General features: G+C 42.3%; 1 protein-coding gene across 3 annotated transcripts in view; it reads left to right on the top strand.

The window, feature by feature from the left end:
* The window catches only part of LOC106598827 (receptor-interacting serine/threonine-protein kinase 2), a 28,619-nt gene extending 11,876 nt beyond the window's left edge, over positions 1 to 16,743 (top strand). For 2 of the 3 annotated variants that reach the window (XM_014189832.2, XM_014189836.2), the window contains exons 9-11: positions 1,658 to 1,754; positions 2,047 to 2,262; positions 12,229 to 16,743. In XM_014189832.2, the coding sequence (XP_014045307.1) occupies positions 1,658 to 1,754; positions 2,047 to 2,262; positions 12,229 to 12,608 (693 nt within the window). In that variant the 3' untranslated portion in view covers positions 12,609 to 16,743. The remainder of the gene's footprint in view (positions 1 to 1,657; positions 1,755 to 2,046; positions 2,263 to 12,228) is intronic. The other variant, XM_014189835.2, reaches the window with a different exon arrangement.
* Positions 16,744 to 19,697: the final 2,954 nt, after the last annotated feature.

Raw genomic sequence — 19,697 nt, 5'->3', positions numbered from 1 at the left:
CAACCGAGAGTCCTGTTTTTTTATTTTATTTTTTTGTAATATTTTTTTTACCAATTGATAGGTCAACATTTTCAAACGTGTATTTTTCATTATATAGACACACCCTATGTGTTTATTAATAAAATAAACTATATGCACTGAGCTTGTCTGATGCTTTAAGGGCACTGTTTGATGAAATAATTAAGATGCACAAATGTGGCAGTTTGTTCATGTTCTTCAGTCACATTCATCTATCTACTCCGCCTGTCTGCAACGAACATGAAAGTGAAACGTATCAGCTGTCAGTTCTGATGCTCACCCTAGCAACATTGTATCAACTATTCTGAGCCCTCAGTTTCCCACGCCAGTGAGATCCGGACAGACATCTGTATCTGCGCAAAGTTGAGAAGTAATCAGGTTTCCACTGGATCAGAGCATGACATTTTTCCCATTCGCGCCGAGGCTCGGTGGTTTTCAAAAAGGAGAGAGCTGAAAAGATTTGACAAATCCATTGAGGAGCTATTGTCCTTCTCAATGGATGTAAAAACAGACTTTGTTTACTTGATTTAAATAATTATTTTGCGTAGCTCCACTGCTCATTAGTTATGGTGAGTTAATACTATCAGACATCCCTAAATGGGCACATTTCTACATTTGCGCGTAGGCCAAGTAGCCTAGGCCTACTTCTATGCGTAATCGGGTCCTTACTCATCATTGACAGGAGCGCTCCAAACAAAAGACAATGAGTTAATTGGCAGAACTTGTTTCTCATAAGTGTAGCATAGGTTGTGAGCTCTGCAAACAACGTGTCCACTCTGTAATGACTGCAGTAATAATATATTGAATGCATTATTAGAAATTACCATAAAACATTGTAGATTAGAAATGATTGGGATTAATGGTAAATGTACTACTGGTGATATACTGTATGTAATGGGGAATTGATAGACGCTAACTATCAGAGGGCAAACAATTTACACAATTACGTTTTCTTGACTCATCATTTGAAATTATACCCAAGACAAATTATCTTCACATACTACAGGCCTAAGGAATACTCTCATGAACTGTGGCAGGTCCAAAGCAGTAGCCATTTATTGAAAACCAATGCAATTTCACTTTTTTTTTTAATCAAATTGCTTGGCATGCCAAGGCAAATACCCTCATGGCACGTGTGCCTTGTTGCCGATGCCTGTCTGAGAGTGATGGCCTGTGCCGCCTCCGCAATGGATTAGTCCAGGCACGAATCAGACAGGTGTCTTATGTGCCATGAAAAAATATATATATATATATATATATATATTTGCGACCACTTAATAAAAAAAATCTGTCAACCAACAGCCTAAATACTTTCTGAAGGCACTGTATTTTTGTTTTATTCTATAAACTACTGACAACATTGACCAGTTGTCATTTTCTGTAAATAAATGCTCTAAGTGACAATATTTTTATTTGGCATTTGGGAGAAATGTTGTCAGTAGTTTATAGAATAAAACAAAAATGTTAATTTTACCCAAACACTTACCTATAAATAGTACAACCAGAGAAACTGATAGTTTTGCAATGGTCTCTTAATTTTTTCCAGAGCTGTATATCTGTTCTTTTAGGGCCAGTTTACTTTTATGTAGAGCACTCCGGTGTGTGTGCATGTTTTTAACATGCTGTGTCACTGCCATAGGGAAGCTCCACCTCTGGCTCTGGGTCTTGCTCCTCCCAGGACACGGACATCTCCCAACCAAGCTCCCTCACTAGCACCAATGCTCCGCCTTCTAAAGGTAAATCCGCCCACTTTCCTGGACTGTGATTGACAGCTGTGATTGACAGCTGTGATTGACAGCTGTGATTGTCAGCTGTGATTAACAGTTAACTTTTTGCCCTGAAGGGAAATAGTGAGTTTGTTTCTGCGTTGTATACGAGTTGCATTGATACCCAGTTCCCTCTCTTCTCCCTCAAATCATTTCTTTAATTAATGAGGAGGAACTTCCTCCCAGGAGAAAAGCCTCCTCTGATTGACACCCACCTCTCCTTGTAACCCCCCTCCACCCAACCCCTCCTCATCCCTCCTAGAAGTGTCCCCCTCGTTGTTCATGCCCCACACCCTGGAGCCTCCGCAGCCCCTCAGAGAGAAGAGCCTCGTGGATGACAACAACCTCAACTACCCCCAGAGCGCCAGGCCCCTGGACGAGCTCAACATTCCCCTCAAACCATATCTGCCTGAAACAGAGTGTGTGACGTACCTGGACAACCTCACCCTGAAGTCACAGCCACACCAACCCCAGCCAGGTAACGGAGATAGAAGTTCAAAATTAAATCACGACATGACTAACATTAAACACCTAGTCTCACTACCTACCTAGCTACTGTAAAAAAATATTCAGACCCCTTGACTTTTTCCACATTTTGTTATGTTACAGCCTTAATCTAAAATGGATTAAATAGTGTTTTACCCTCATCAATCTACACACAATACCCCATAATGACAAAGCAAAAAACAGGTTTTTAGAAATGCTTATATATATATATTTTTTTTTATTTATTTATTTATTTTAAAAAATGATTACATTTACATAAGTATTCAGACCCTTTACTCAATACTTTGCTGAAGCACCTTTGGCAGCGATTACAGCCTCTTCTTCAAATCAAATTTTATTTGTCACGTGCCGAATACAACCGGTGTAGACCTTACAGTGAAATTCTTACTCGCAAGCCGTTAACCAACAATGCAGTTTTAAGAAAAATACAACAAAAAAAAGAAATAAAGTAACAAATAATTAAAGAGCAGCAGTAATAATAAAAAATAAACAAGCTTTTTCTATAACCAGGTAGGCAAGTTGATAACAAGTTCTCATTTACAATTGCGACCTGGCCAAGATAAAGTAAAGCAGTTTGACACATACAACAACACAGAGTTACACATGGAGTAAAACAAACATACAATCAATAATATAGTAGAAAAATAAGTCTATATACAATGTGAGCAAATGAGGTGAGATAAGGGAGGTAAAGACAAAAAAAGGCCATGGTGGCGAAGTAAATACAATATAGCAAGTAAAACACTGGAATGGTAGATTTGCAGTGGAAGAAAGTGCAAAGTAGAAATAATGGGGTACAAAGGAGCAAAATAAATAAATACAGAAAGGGAAGACGTAGTTGTTTGGGCTAAATTATAAATGGGCTATGTACAGGTACAGTAATCGGTGAGCTGCTCTGACAGCTGGTGCTTAAAGCTAGTGAGGGAGATAAGTGTTTCTGGTTTCAGAGATTTTTGTAGTTCGTTCCAGTCATTGGCAACAGAGAACTGAAAGGAGAGGCGGCCGAAGGAGGAATTGGCTTTGGGGGTGACCAGTGAGATATACCTGCTGGAGCGCGTGCTACAGGTGGGTGCTGCTATGGTGACCAGCGAGCTGAGATAAGGGGGGACTTTACCTAGCAGGGTCTTGTAGATGACCTGGAGCCAGTGGGTTTGGCAACGAGTATGAAGCGAGGGCCAGCCAACGAGGGCGTACAGGTCACAGTGGTGGGTAGTGTATGGGACTTTGGTGACAAAACGAATTGCACTGTTGATAGACTACATCCAGTTTGTTGAGTAGGGTATTGGAGGCTATTTAGTAAATGACATCGTCGAGGATCGGTAGGATGGTCAGTTTTACGAGGGTATATTTGGCAGAATGAGTGAAGGATACTTTGTTGCAAAATAGGAAGCCAATTCTAGATTTAACTTTGGATTGGAGATGTTTGATGTGAGTCTGGAAGGAGAGTTTACAGTCTAACCAGACACCTAGGTATTAGTAGTTGTCCACATATTCTAAGTCAGAACCGTCCAGAGTAGTGATGCTGGACAGGCGGGCAGGTGCAGGCAGCGATCGGTTGAAGAGCATGCATTTAGTTTTACTTGTATTTAAGAGCAGTTGGAGGCCATCATTGATGTATACAGAGAAGAGAGTCGGCCCAAGAATTAAACCCTGTAGCACCCCCATAGAGACTGCCAGAGGTCGGGACAACAGGCCCTCCGATTTGACACACTGAATTCTATTAGAGAAGTAGTTGGTGAACCAGGCGAGGCAATCATTTGAGAAACCAAGACTATTGAGTCTGCCGATGAGGATGTGGTGATTGACAGAGTCGAAATCCTTGGCCAGGTCAATGAATACGGCTGCACAGTATTGTTTCTTATCGATGGCGGTTAAGATATTGTTTAGGACCTTGAGCGTGGCTGAGGTGCACCCATGACCCGCTCTGAAACCAGATTGCATAGCGGAGAAGGTGGGGTGGGATTCGAAATGGTCGGTAATCTGTTTGTTGACTTGGCTTTCGAAGACCTTAGAAAGGCAGGGTAGGATAGATATAGGTCTGTAGCAGTTTGGGTCAACAGTGTCCCCCCCCTTTTGAAGAGGGGGATGACTGCAGCTGCTTTCCTATCTTTGGGAATCTCAGACGACATGGGAGGTTGAACAGGCTAGTAATAGGGGTTGAAACAATTTCGGCAGATAATTTTAGAAAGAAAGGGTCCAGATTGTCTAGCCCGGCTGATTTGTAGGGGTCCAGATTTTGCAGCTATTTCAGAACATCAGCTGACTGGATTTGGGAGAAGGATAAATGGGGAAGGCTTGGGCGAGTTGCTGGTGGGGGGTGCAGTGCTGTTGACCAGGGTAGGGGTAGCCAGGTGGAAAGCATGGCCAGCCGTAGAAAAATGCCAGCCGTGAAATTCTCAATTATAGTGGATTTATCGGTGGTGACAGTTTCCTATCCTCAGTGCAGTGGGCAGCTGGGAGGAGGTGCTCTTATTCTCCATGGACTTTACAGTGTCCCAGAACTTTTTTGAGTTTGTGTTGCAGGAAGCAAATTTCTGCTTGAAAAAGCTAGCCTTGGCTTTTCTAACTGCCTGTGTATATTGGTTTCTAACTTCCCTGAAAAGTTGCATATCACGGGGGCTGTTCGATGCTAATGCAGAACGCCACAGGATGTTTTTGTGTTGGTTAAGGGCAGTCAGGTCTGGAGAGAACCAAGGGCTATATCTGTTCCTGGTTCTAAATTTCTTGAATGGGGCATGCTTATTTAAGACGGTGAGGAAGGCATTAAAAAAAAAATAACCAGGCATCATCTACTGACGGGATGAAGTCAATATCCTTCCAGGATACCCGGGCCAGCTCGATTAGAAAGGCCTGCTCGCTGAAGTGTTTCAGGGAGCGTTTGACAGTGATGAGTGGAGGTCGTTTGACCGCTGACCCATTACCGATGCAGGCAATGAGGCAGTGATCGCTGAGGTCTTGGTTGAAAACAGCAGAGGTGTATTTAGAGGGCAAGTTGGTTAGGATGATATCTATGAGGGTGCCCGTGTTTACGGCTTTGGGGTGGTACCTGGTAGGTTCCTTGATAATTTGTGTGAGATTGAGGGCATCAAGCTTAGATTGTAGGATGGCTGGAGTGTTAAGCATGTCCCAGTTTAGGTCACCTAGCAGCACGAGCTCTGAAGATAGATGGGGGGGCAATCAGTTCACATATGGTGTCCAGAGCACAGCTGGGGGCAGAGGGTGGTCGATAGCAGGCGGCAACGGTGAGAGACTTGTTTTTAGAGAGGTGGATTTTTAAAAGTAGAAGTTCAAATTGTTTGGGTATAGACCTGGATAGTAGGACAGAACTCTGCAGGCTATCTCTGCAGTCGATTGCAACACTGCCCCCTTTGGCCTTTCTATCTTGTCTGAAAATGTTGTAGTTAGGGATGGAGATTTCAGAGTTTCTGGTGGTCTTCCTAAGGCAGGATTCAGACACGGCTAGGACATCCGGGTTGGCAGATTGTGCTAAAGCAGTGAATAAAACAAACTTAGGGAGGAGGCTTCTAATGTTAACATGCATGAAACCAAGGCTATTACGGTTACAGAAGTCATCAAAAGAGAGTAAGATAACAATGGCGAGGTTATATACAGGGGGTACCGGTACAGAGTCAATGTGTGGGGGCACCGGTTAGTCGAGGTAATTGAGGTAATATATGCATGTGGGCAGAGTTATCGATGCATAAGTCACTTTAATAACAGAGTAGCAGCAGTGTAAAAGAGGGGAGGGGGGGGGCAATGCAAAATGTCTGGGTAGCCATTTGATTAGATGTTCAGGAGTCTTATGGCTTGGGGGTAGAAGCTGTTTAGCAGCCTCTTGCAGTGATGCAACCAGTTAGGATGCTCTCGATGGTGCAGCTGTAGAAACTTTTGAGGATCTGCGGACCCATGCCAAATCTTTTCAGTCTCCTGAATGGGAATAGGCTTTATCATGCCCTCTTCACGACTGTCTTGGTGTGTTTGGACCATGACAATTTGTTGGTGATGTGGACACCAAGGAACTTGGAAGCTCTCAAACTGCTCCACTACAGCTCCGTCGATGAGAATGGGGGCGTGCTCGGTCCTCCTTTTCCTGTAGTCCACAATCATCTCCTTAGTCTTGATCACGTTGAGAAAGAAGTTGTTGTCCTGGCACCACACGGCCAGGTCTCTGACCGCCTCCATATATGCTGTCATGTTGTTGGTGATCAGGCCTACCACTGGTGTCTTTTTTGGGTATGACGCTACAAGCTTGGCACACTTGTATTCGGGGAGTCCAATCAAGTTGTAGAAACATCTCAAGGATGATCAATGGAAACAGGATGCACCTAAGCTCAATTTCGAGTCTCATAGCAAAGGGTTTGAATACTTACAGTTGAAGTCGGAAGTTTACAGAATCTTAGGTTGTAGTCATTAAAACTCGTTTTTCAATCACTCAAATTTCTTGTTAACAAACTATAGTTTTGGCAAGTCGGTTAGGACATCTACTTTGTGCATGACACAAGTAATTTTTCCAACAATTGTTTACAGATTATTTCCCTTATAATTCACTATCACAATTCCAGTGGGTCAGAAGTTTACATACACTAAGTTGACTGTGCCTTTAAACCGCTTAGAAAATTGTCATGGCTTCAGAAGCTTCTGATTGGCTAATTTACATAATTTGAGTCAATTGGAGGTGTACCTGTGGATGCATTTCAAGGCCTACCTTCAAACTCAGCGTCTCTTTGCTTGACATCATGTGAAAATCAAAAGAAATCAGCCAAGTCTCCACAAGTCTGGTTCATCTTTGGGAGCAATTTCAAAATGCCTGAAGGTACCATGTTCATCTGTACAAACAATAGTACGCAAGTGTAAACACCATGGGACGCCGCAGCCGTCAGACCGCTCAGGAAGGAGACGCATTCTGTCTCCTAGAGATGGGTGTACTTTGGTGCGAAAAGTGCAAATCAATCCCAGAACAACAGCAAAGGACCTTGTGAAGATGCTGGATGAAACGGGTACAAACGTATCTTTATCCAAAGTAAAACAAGTCCTATATTGACATAACCTGAAAGGCCGCTCTGCAAGGAAGAAGCCACTGCTCCAAAACCACCATAAAAAAGCCAGACTACGGTTTGCAACTGCACAAGGGGACAAAGATCGTACTTTTTGGAGAAATGTCCTCTGGTCTGATGAAACAAAAATAGAACTGTTTGGCCATAATGGCCATTCTTATGTTTGGAGGAAAAAGGGGGAGGCTTGCAAGCCGAAGAACACCATCCCAACCGTGAAGCACGGGAGTGGCAGCATCATGTTGTGGGGGTGCATTACTGCAGGAGGGATTGGTGCACTTCACAAAATAGATGGCAAGATGAGGAAGGAAAATTATGTGGATATATTGAAGCAACATCTCAAGACATCAGTCAGGAAGTTAAAGCTGGGTCGCAAATGGGTCTTCCAAATGGACAGTGACCCAAAGCATACTTCTGAAATTGTGGCAAAATAGCCTAAGGACAACACGGTCAAGGTATTGGAGTGGCCATCACAAAGCCCTGACCTCAATCCTATAGAACATTTGTGGGCAGAACTGAAAAAGTGTTTGCGAGCAAGGAGGCCTACAAACCTGACTGTTACACCAGCTCTGTCAGGAGGAATGGGACAAAATTCACCCAACTTATTGTGGGAAGCTTGAGGAAGGCTACCTGAAACGTTTGACCCAAGTTAAACAATTCAAAGGCAATGCTACCAAATACTAATTGGGTGTATGTAAACTTCTGACCCACTGAGATTGTGATGAAAGTAATAAAAACTGAAATCATTCTCTGCTATTATTTTGACGTTTCACATTCTTCAAATAAAGTGGTGATCCTAACTGACCTAAGACAGGGAATTGTTACTAGGATTAAATGTCAGGAATTGTGGAAAAACTCAGTTTAACCTCTCTGGGACATGTGGGACGCTACCGTCCCACCCGCGGGACACACTTGTCAACAGCCAGTGAAATAGCAGGGCAGCAAATTCAAAACAACAAAAATCTCATAATTCAAATTTCTCAAACATACAACTATTATATCCCATTTTAAAGATGCACTTCTCGTTAATCCAACCACATTGTCTGATTTCAAAAAGGCTTTACGGCGAAAGCATAACATTATGTTAGGACAGCGCCTAAACAAAAACCACACAGCCATTTTCCAAGCATGGAGAGGCGTCACAAAAACCAGAAAGACAGCTAAAATGAATCACTAACCTTTGATCTTCATCAGATGACACTCCCAGGACTCAATGTTACACGATACATGTATGTTTTGTTCGATAAAGTTCATATTTATATCCAAAAACCCAATTTTTACATTGGCGCGTGATGTTCAGAAGTGTTTTGCCTCCCAAAACTTCCAGTGAATGAGCACATCAATTTACAAAAACACTCATCATAAACGTTGATAAAATTTACAACAGTTATTGAAAGAATTATAGATACACTTCTCCTTAATGCAACCGCTGTGTCAGATTTCAAAATAGCTTTACGGCGAAAGCACATTGTTCAATATTCTGAGTACAGAGCTCAGCCATCAAAGCAAGCTATACAGTTACCCGCCAAGTTCTGGAGTCAACAAAACTCAGAAATAGTATTATAAATCTTCACTTACCTTTGCTGATCTTCGTCGGAATGCACTCCCAGGACTCCCACTTCCACAAGAAATTTTAGTTTTGTTCGAAATACTCCATATTTATGTCCAAATACCTCCATTTTGTTTGCGTGTTCAGATCACTATCCAAAGGCATAATGCGCGAGCGCAAAACCCGAGACAAAAAGTCAAAAAGTTCCATTACCGTTTGTAGAAACATGTCAAATGATGTTTACAATCAATCCTTAGGGTCTTTTTAACATAAATCTTCGATAATATTCCAACCGGACAATAGCATATTCATTACAGAGGAAAAAGAAGGAACGGCGTGACTGCGCAGTAAACAACTCATTGGTCTCAGGCTTGAGTCAGGCTTTATTCTCTCCCCAGTAACAGTAGAAGCATGAAACGAGGTTCTAAAGACTGTTGACATCTAGTGGAAGCCTTAGGAAGTGGAAAATGACCCCACAGACACTGTAGTTTGGATAGGCAATCACTTGAAAAACTACAAACCACTTCCTGGTTGGATTTTTTTTCTCAGGTTTTTGCCTGCCATATGAGTTCTGTTATACTCACAGTCATCATTCAAACAGTTTTAGAAACTTCAGCGTGTTTTCTATCCAAATCTACTAATAATATGCATATCCTACCTTCTGGGCCCGAGTAGCAGGCAATTTAATTTGGGCACGTCATTCATCTGAATTTCCGAATACTGCCCCGTCACTAAAAAGTTAAATGTATTTGGCTAAGGTGCATGTAAACCTCTGTCTTCAACTGTATGTAAATAAGATATTTCTGTTTTGTTTAATTTTTAATAATTGTGCAAAAATTTCAACCTGTTTTCGCTTTGTCATAATGGGGTATTGTGTGTAGATTGCAGAGGATTCTTTGTTTGTTTATATAATCCATTTTAGAATAAGGCTGGTAACAATGTGGAAAAAGTCAAGGATTCTGAATACTTTCCGAAGGCACTGTGTGTATGCGTGTGTGTAATATTTGTCTATGGAGATTGCATGGCGGTGTGCTCGATTTAATAAACCTGTCAGCAACGGGTGTGGCGGAAATAGCCGAATCCACTAATTTGAAGGGGTGTCGACATACTTTTGTGTATGTATGTATCTCTAGTACCAGTAAAAAGTTTGGACACAGCTACTCATTCAAGAGTTTCTTTATTTTTACTATTTTCTACATTGTAGAATAGTGAAGACATCAAATCTATGAAATAACACATGGAATCATGTAGGAACCAAAAAAGTGTTAAACAAATTAAAATATATTTGAGATTCTTCAAAGTAACCACCTTTTGCCTTGATGACAGCTTTGCACATGCTTGGCATTCTTTCAACCAGCTTCACCCGGAATGCTTTTATAACAGTTTTGAAGGATTTCCCACATATGCTGAGCACTTGTTGGCTGCTTTTCCTTCACTCTTTGGTCCAACTCATCCCAAACCATCTCAATTGGGTTGAGGTGATTGTGGAGGCCAGGTCATCTGATGCAGCGCTCCATCACTTTCCTCCTTGGTCAAATAGCCCTTACACACCCTGGAGGTATGTTGAGTCATAGTCCCACTATCATTTGTTTTTCAACAGGACAAAGCGCAAACCAGATGGGCTGGTGTATCGCTGCAGAATGCTGTGGTAGCCATGCTGGTTAAGTGTGCCTTTTTGAATTCTAAATAAATCACTGACAGTGTCACCAGCAAAGCACCACCACACCTCCGCCTCCATGCTTCACAGTGGGAACCACACATGCGGAGATCATCCGTTCACCTACTCTGCGTCTCACAAAGACACAGCGATTGGAACCAAACATCTCAAATTTGGACTCATCAGACCATGGACTGTTTTCCCCTGGTCTAATGTAATTGCTCATGTTTCATGGCCCAAGCAAGTCTCTTCTTCTTATTGGTGTCCTTTAGTAGTGGTTTCTTTGCAGGCCTGATTCACGCGGTCTCCTCTGAACAGTTGATGTTGAGACGTGTCTGTTACTTCAACTCTGAAGCATTTATTTGGGCTGCAATTTCTGAGGCTGGTAACACTAATGAACTTATGCTCTGCGGCAGAGGTAACTCTGGGTCTTCCTTTCCTGTGGCGGTCCTCGTGAGAGCCAGTTTCATCATAGCGCTTGTTGGTTTTTGCGACTGCGCTTGGAAGAAACTTCTTCAAATATTCAGTATTGACTGACCTGTCTTAAAGTAATGATAGACTGTCGTTTCTCTCTGCATATTTGAGCTGTTCTTGCCATAATATGGACTTGGTCTTTTACCAAATAGGGCTATCTTCTGTATACCACCCCTACCTTGTCACAACACAGCTGATTGGTTCCAACACATTAAGAATGACAGATTCCACAAATGAACTTTTAACAAGGCATACCTGTTAATTTAAATGCAAGTGACTACCTCATGAAGCTGGTTGAGAGAATGCCTATAGTGTTCAAAGCTGTCAAGGCAAAGGGTGGCTACTTTGAAGAATCTGAAATATAAAATATATTTTGATTTAACTTTTGTTTAGGTTACTACATGTGTTATTTCATAGTGTTGATGTCTTCACTATTATTCTACAATGTAGAAAATAGTAAAAAATAAAGAAAAACCCTTGAATGATTAGGTGTGTCCCCACCTTTGACTGGTACTCTATATATTTATTTTGAGTGTACAAAACATTAGGAACACCTGCTCTTTCCATAAGAGACTGGCCAGGTGAATCCAGGTGAAAGCTATGATCCTTGTTGATGTCACCTGTTAAATCTACTTCAATCAGTGTAGATGAAGGGGAGGAGACATGTAAAAAAATATATTTTGACGCATTGAGACATGGATTGTGTATGTGTGCCATTTTGGAGGGTAAATGGACAAGACATAAGATTTAAGTGCCTTTTGAACGGGGTATGGTAGTAGATGCCAGGTGTACCGGTTTGAGTGCGTCAAGAACTACAATGCTGCTGGGTTTTTCACACTCAACAGTTTCCCGTGTGTGTCAAGAATGGTCCACCACCCAAAGGACATCAAGCCAACTTGACATAACTGTGGGAAGCATCAGAGTCAACATGGGCCCTGTGAAACGTTTTTGGCAGTTTGTAGAGAATTGAGGCTGTTCTGAGGGCAAAAGGGGTTGCAACTAAATATTAGGAAAGTGTTCCTAATGTTTTGTACACTGAGAGAGAACAGCAGTGGTCCAAGAACAGAGCCTTGAGGAACATTGAAAAGTTTGTCCTATCCAAGGTATGTTTTCATGTTCCTCAGTGCTGTTCTCAGGCCACTACTGTTCCAATTATTTATATTACTGCTAATCTAATACCTGCTTTGGCTTTACCCAAACGTCCAGACTTCAACCCACCTTCGGACCCCCCTGACCCCATGCTGGGCCCTGTGGCGCGCTGGATCGCAGCACGGCGTGAGGATATCGTTTCCCAGATGACGGAGGCCTGTCTGAACCAGAGCCTGGATGCCCTGCTGGCGCGCTCTCTCCTGATGCTTGAGGACTACGAGCTGGTGGTGAACCGGGCCACGCGTACAGCCAAGGTCCGCCAGCTCCTTGACACCTGCCACCGCCACAGCGAGGACTTCTGCCGCGTGGTGGTCCGCAAGCTCCAGGACAACAAGCAAATGGGCCTGCAGCCATACCCCCCAGAGCTCAGCTCCCCTGTGGCCGTGCCAAGCCCCAGCGCACCCCCACTCTCTGTGTCCAACCCTAGGAAATATTAGAACAGAACTAGTCCAGAGAAGACCAGAGACTAAACTGTTCCAAGACTTTTAGCTCATTGAGCTAGGTATTGGAAGAAGCCTCTACGGTCTGTTAGTCCTGGGTTATATTCATTAGGCACCAAATGGAACAAAACTGACTGAAACAGGGAGGGACTACCTAAACTTGTCCAATAAGACACTTGTTTTCCTTTGCACATTGTTTTGCTACGGTGTGCACTAGTGAATACGACCCTGGGTTTTGACTGTGAACTTTGAATTTAGTGTGGTAGGGTCAAGCCCAGCTGTGGTTTCATATTGCTCATCATGGTACCTACTTTCCTGCCCACTCACACAGGACATTACTCTATGTTGCTACTGTTCATTGAACTGAAGGTGCCTAGAAGTTGCACGAAAGGACTTAAAGGTAAAGATGCCTTTTGGAAAAATAACCAGTATTCACTAAATTTCACCTGTTCTCTGAAAACAGAGGACTGGTTGGGATTAGCAATCATAATCAAAAACCTCTTAGGATTTAATCCAGGCTTTGAAGAATTATATTATGAATTTTATGTAACTTCAGGTAAATCATCTGGTTCTCTTGAAGCATTTCCTAAATTCTGAGTGATCGGGGTACGGGCCTGAGTTCTGCTTCTATGCATCTTTCTGTTATTGTTGTCCCCCTTTGCACTGAATGGTTATATCCAGAGACATACTGTATATCCAGAGACATACTGTATAACATCATACTGATCTAAGGCTCTGATTTCACTCTTTACTGAGTGGACATTCTAGAACAGGGGTATTGAGCTCTTACACTACGAAGTCCGGAGCCTGCTGGTTTTCTGTTATACCTGATAATTAATTTCACCCACCTGGTGTTCCAGGTCTAAATCAGTCCCTGATTTAAGGGGGAACAATGAACAAAGATAATGGGACTGGCTTCGAAGGTCCAAAGTTGAGTTTGAAGGGTCTAGACTCTACGGGTCTGGGTGGGACCCAATTACTGTGACTGAAATTCTGTAGTTGACCCTCAGATCCGGGTCTATGTAACTACTGCTCATAGACCAGAGTGGACATGAATGGATCTGACCACGTCTCTGCATTACCTAAAATGTTTTATTTTACGCTAATAAGGTGAATCTATTGACTTATGGAGAGCCAACATATAAAGACCTATTTATTAGCCAGAAGATAAACTTGGCTGATTAACATAAATTTGTCACTCTGGTACAATCGGATCTGGTCTAGATCCTGACCCCTTAAGGTATGGGTCCGGTATACGTCTGGTTGTTCTCGGGTCTGTTCGGGTCCAGATCCCCCTTTTTAAAAAATATAATATCCAGGTCTGATAAGGTACTCGACTGGACTTCTGCCATTTTGAAGTTACTGTTTTTTTTGTTGTTTTTTACCACTGCCTTTTCAAGACAAACAAAATCTGTCTTATAAAGGAGCTTGCGTTGACATGGGATGGGCCAAGTCGGTGGATTTAGGTCTGGTGTGTAGATGTAGCTACTGTAGAGTTAATCCTTGGTCTTCATCTTGACACGTTTACATATGGTGACAGGCACAATAACAGTCTAGCCAGAAAGTGGAAAATAAGGTCATGTAGCTAATATAGATCAGAGTGTACCAGGGTCTGTCTAGCTATTTTGGTACTCTCCTTGGACTCCGTTATGGGTGGTTTTTGTAGACATGTTTTTTGCGATAGAGGTCATGGCCCATACTTGTTACAGAATCTCTGTTTGTTCTACATGTTTTGGTACAAGACCAGTGAATGGATAGAGCAGGGTTTAGTCATTGAGCCAAGTGCTAAATATAGTAACATGTCCCTCAGCAGCTTAGAGCTGTGGTTGGTTATCCTGCACTTTGACAAAAACGTTCAGCCTCAGATTGTGGCACTCGGGGTGTGTGATGCTAAAGTAGAGTCAGAGCTGTTTTTTCCCACCTAAAGTTTCCATCATCCAGTGCTTTAAGCCAGGGGAGGGGGATCCCTACAGTAGAAACCGGTCACAGAGGAAGCAGCCAGGGACTCACACAGAAGAGACTGGTGTATGTTTGTCTAAAGTGGGCCAAAGCAAACTGTTTTACGATGAACACTTTATCATTTCATGAATTGCATGGACTTCATATTTCATTCAGTGATCTATCCTCAGTTTTGTCAGCACATGACAGGTCTCGAGTAGCAAAGGGCACTGCCTGGGACACATGACTGGAAATTGAATCATACTATAGCTTTTATACAAACTTAATCTATATACCATAAAGTAATTACACTTTAAAGTCAGTCAAATGTAACTACCTGCTCTAGGTAGGTGGTCATTCTCAGCCTTGAGACTGTAGTTGGAGCAAGCATAGGGGCCAACTAAATCTGAGCGTTTATACCTAGCTAGCTACAATGTAACCTCAATCTGAGCGTTATAGCTAGCTAGCTACAATGTACCCTCAATCTGAGCGCTATAGCGAGCTAGCTACAATGTACCCTCAATCTGAGCGCTATAGCTAGCTGTCAACAATGCACACTATCGCCTGTAGAAGCCTCAGCAGGGACCCTGTTTTACGACTGTTTCTCACCTTGGAGCTGTTCTCTGCTAATACATATCCAGAAATGACTAAGTGCCAAAATACACTGTAGTTAAGCAATTTCCTGATAAAACAACTTTTCCCGTGGTTACCTCACCATCGTTTCTGTTTCTCTCTGTCAGTGATGTGTGCATGCAATGTCTCCACATAGGGAACCAAGAGCGCCACTAAATCAGAGACGTGTAGTTTCTAGAAGCCTTACCGTCAATGCACTTCCTTAAATGAGTTCTGGAGGCACCGTGGCTAAGTATCATTACCTAGGGTCTGTGCCCCACAATTGTGACCCTTCGGAATTGAGGAGCACTGGCTGAGGGGTTTTAGTGTTTATTTATTAATCTAGGTATTCTTACCTATTTTTATTTTATTTGTGCTGCAGAATAAGCAATGTACGTTGTTTGCCCCCATCATGAGGGTGCTCTTTGTAAGCTTGTGTAAGCTTGTGTTGAATTAGAACATGTGCTGTGTCAGCGGTATAGGGTGGCAACTGGCAAGCCAAAGCCAGCCAGGAGAGAAACTCTTCCAAAATCCTCTGGACTTTTACTGCCTTGTTGTCAATACTGTGCCTCATATTCAAGATTTTTGATTATTTTCCACAATTCTTTTCTCACATGATATTTGCACAAAACTCCAGATGTTATCAAATTAAATTTTTATTACATTCCTAGTCATCTTAATATACTTTTGGACAAAATGTTGTGTAAGTACAACAGTCTTTTTGTATTGCGCTATTCTATTTGTCTTTAGCTGAACTCTTGCATAGTTCTAAACCATTAGGTGTTTGTTAGAAAAGTGTCTGAAGAAATCATTGCTTTACATGGAATTCCTTCAAGCAGCCATCAACATTGCCATATTCCTAGTCAGTGTTCTGTTTTATCCATATACTTATGTACTTTTTTTCATATCATTAGCAACAATATCAAATATCCTGTATACATAGTGTGTACACTGAGTATACCAGACATTAGGAACACCTTCCCAATATGGAGTTGCGCCCCCCCCCTTTTGCACTCAGAACAGCCTCAATTCGTTGGGGCATGGACTACAATGTGTCAAGCGTTCCACATGGATGCTGGCCCATATTGATTCCAATGCTTCCCACAGTTGTTTGAAGTTGGCTGGATGTCCTTTGGGTGGTGGACCATTCTCGATACATACAGGATATGGTTGAGTGTGACAAGCCCAGCAGCGTTGCAGTTCTTGACACAAACCGGTGCACCTGGCACCTACTACCATACCCTGTTCAAAGGCACTTAAATACCCTCTGAATGGCACACACACACACAATCCAGGTCTCAATCGTCTCCAGGTTTAAAAATCCTTCTTTAACCCATCTCCTCCCCTTCATCCACACTGATTTTGAAGGGTATTAAACAAGTGACATCAGTAAGGGATCATAGCTTTCACCTGGTCAGTCTGTCATGGCAGGTATTCTTAATGTTTCGTATACTCAGTGTAATATGTAGTACCAAAGCATCTTTTGGCAGAAATATAATTGAATATTTACTGTACATGTATTGCATGACGTTTTTGATACCGTTACGCTTTATTGCTGTGCCGTTAAAGTGTGTAATCCTTCCACCTGTTTTTCTCTGATTTTGTTTGTTTACATATTGCAGGTTTAATAAGTATAATATATTGGAGTAGGAAACAAGAACTCCCAGACAGTTTGCAATAGAACATACCAGAGGGGGGCATCATTTACTAGGCTACATAAATTATTGGGATCATCTGGTTACCACCAGTGTTTGGAGTACATTGAGTTCGTTGACAAAAACAGACCATGGGACGCCTTTTCACACTGACATTTATACTGAACATAAATATAAACGCAACATGCAACAATTTCAAAGATTTTACTGAGTTGCAGTTCAAAAACTTGAGACATCTGTGGCATTGTGTGTGACACAACTGCACATTTTAGAGTGTCCTTTTATTGTCCCCAGCACAAGGTGCACCTGTGTAATGATCATGCTGTTTAATCAGCTTCTTGATATGCCACACCTGTCAGGTGGATGGATTATCTTGGCAAAGGAGAAGTGCTCACTAACAGGGGATGTAAACAAATTTGTGCACTAAATTTGAGAGAAATAAGCTTTTTGAGCGTATGGAACATTTCTGGGATCTTTTTATTTAAGCTCATGAAACATGGAGCCAAAACTTTACATGTTGTTCTGCCTGAGTGTGTCACTGTTTTTCACAATTTACTGGATTACCTCACAAGGATCGGCATAGCCCTGTCTGGAGTGCCTTTCTACTACGTGGCCAAATACCTGCCTGAAGACAGGAGCCCAAGTTTATTGGCAAATGAAATGGTAAGGTTCAGCGCTATAGACATACAGACACAGGGCTGGTTGACAAGGTATCTGTGACCAACAGATGCATATCTGTGTTCCCAGTTGTGAAATCCATAGATTAGGGCCTAATGAATTTATTTCAATTGACTGATTTGAACTGCAACTCGTTAATCTACACAAAATACCTCTTAATGACAAAGCAAAAACAGTTTTTTTACAAGTTTTAGAAAATATATTAAAGAAACAACTAAAATATCACATTTACATAAGTATTTAGACCCTTTACTCAGTACTTTGTTGAAGCACCTTTGGCATCGATTACAGCATCGAGTCTTCTTGGGTATGACGCTACAAGCTTGACACACCTGTATTTGGGGAGTTTCTCCCATTTTTCTCTGCAGATCCTCTCAAGCTCTGTCAGGTTGGATGGGGGAGCGTTGCTGCACAGCTATTTTCAGGCCTCTCCAAAGACGTTAGATCGGGTTCAACTACCGGCTTTGGCTGGGCCACTCATGGACATTCAGAGACTTATCCCGAAGCCACACCTACGTTGTCTTGGCTGTGTGCTTAGGGTCATTGTCCTGTTGGAAGGATGAACCTTCACCCCAGTCTGAGCTCCTGAGCACCCTGGAGCAGGTTTTCATCAAGGATCTCTGTACTTTGCTCTGTTCATCTTTCCCTCGATCCTGACTAGTCTCAGAGTTCCTGCCGCTGAAAAACATCCCCACAGCATGATGCTGCCACCACCATGCTTCACCGTAGGGATGGTGCCAGGTTTCCTCTAGACATGATGCTTGGTATTTAGGCCAAAGAGTTCAATCTTGGTTTCATCAAACTACAGAATCTTGTTTCTCATGGCGTGAAAGTCCTTTAGGTTCCCTTTGACAAACTCCAAGCAGGCTGTCATGTGCCTTTTACTGAGGAGTGGCTTCTGTCTGGCCACTCGACCATAAAGGCCTGATTAGTGGAGTGCTGCAGAGATGGTTATCCTTCTGGAAGGATCTCCCATCTCCACAGAGGAACTCTGGAGCTCTGTCAGAGTGTCCATCGGGTTCTTGGTCACCTCCCTGACCAAGGCCATTCTCCCTCATTTTATCACTTTAGTCGGGTGACCAACTTTAGGAAGAGTCTTGGTGGTTCCAAACTTCTTCCATTGAAGAATAATGGACGGTGCATTTTTTGGTACCCTTCCCCAGATCTGTGGCTCAACACAATCCTGTTTCGGAGCTCTTTAGACAATTCCTTCGACCTCATAGCTTGGTTTTTGCTCTGTTCATGCACTGTCAACTGTAGGACCTTATATAGACAGGTTTGTGCCTTTCCAAATCACGTCCAATCAATTAAATTGACCATAGGTGGACTCCAATCAAGTTGTAGAAACATCTCAAGGATGCTCAATGGAAACAGGATGCGCCTGAGTCTCATCGAAAAGGGTCTGAATAATTATGTAAATAAGGTATTTCTGTATTATGTTTTTACATTTGCAAAAAAAATAGATTTATGGGGTATTGTGTGTAGATGAATGATAATTTGTTTTAATTTAATCCATTTTAGAATAAGGCTGTAATGTAACAAAATGCAGAAAAAGGGAAGGGGTCTGAATACTTTCCTAATGCACTGTATGTATTACAAGAACATTTACTAGCCCGTCTGGCCATGTAATTGGTACACTACATGGTAATACAAAGATCCCAGTCAAAGTAGTGAGCACTTGTCATGATTTGGTTTCAGACCGGATAGATTGGCAAAACCATCTAAATCTTTGGTGAGGGCACTTATGGAGGCCGGTCAAGGACGGAGATGGAAAGTGGCATCTTCTGCAAAGGTAGACATCTTGGTCATAAAACCAAACATGTCTAATCCTTCGATCTCTATTATTTATCAACTTTATAGCTCGTATTTCAATTCCAATTAGAGATAGATACAGTGAGAGCGAGCAACCGTGTCTCACTGCTCTTGATATTTTAAAACTATCAGAGATGTATCCATTATCTACTTCTCTAGTGAACCGACTCCGAGCTGGGGTAGTTGGTTCGGCCTGTGCCGCGAGAGGACAGAGTTAGCTGTTTGAGAGAGTGATGAATTTGCTGCTAAAACAAATCCAGGGAACGCAGGGGAACATAACGAACAAACTACTGTTCATCATTCCAGTTGTTTGCAAAGAGGCAGGCGTGATTAGAACTCAGGGTGTGTTCATAAATTCAATCTAGAGTGCCAGAGTGCGCTCAGAGTGCGC

The sequence above is a fragment of the Salmo salar genome, chromosome ssa03, assembly GCF_905237065.1.
Source record: "Salmo salar chromosome ssa03, Ssal_v3.1, whole genome shotgun sequence".
Taxonomy (NCBI): Eukaryota; Metazoa; Chordata; class Actinopteri; order Salmoniformes; family Salmonidae; genus Salmo; species Salmo salar.
Note: the sequence above shows the minus strand (reverse complement) of the source record. Positions and strands in the feature narration are given on the sequence as shown.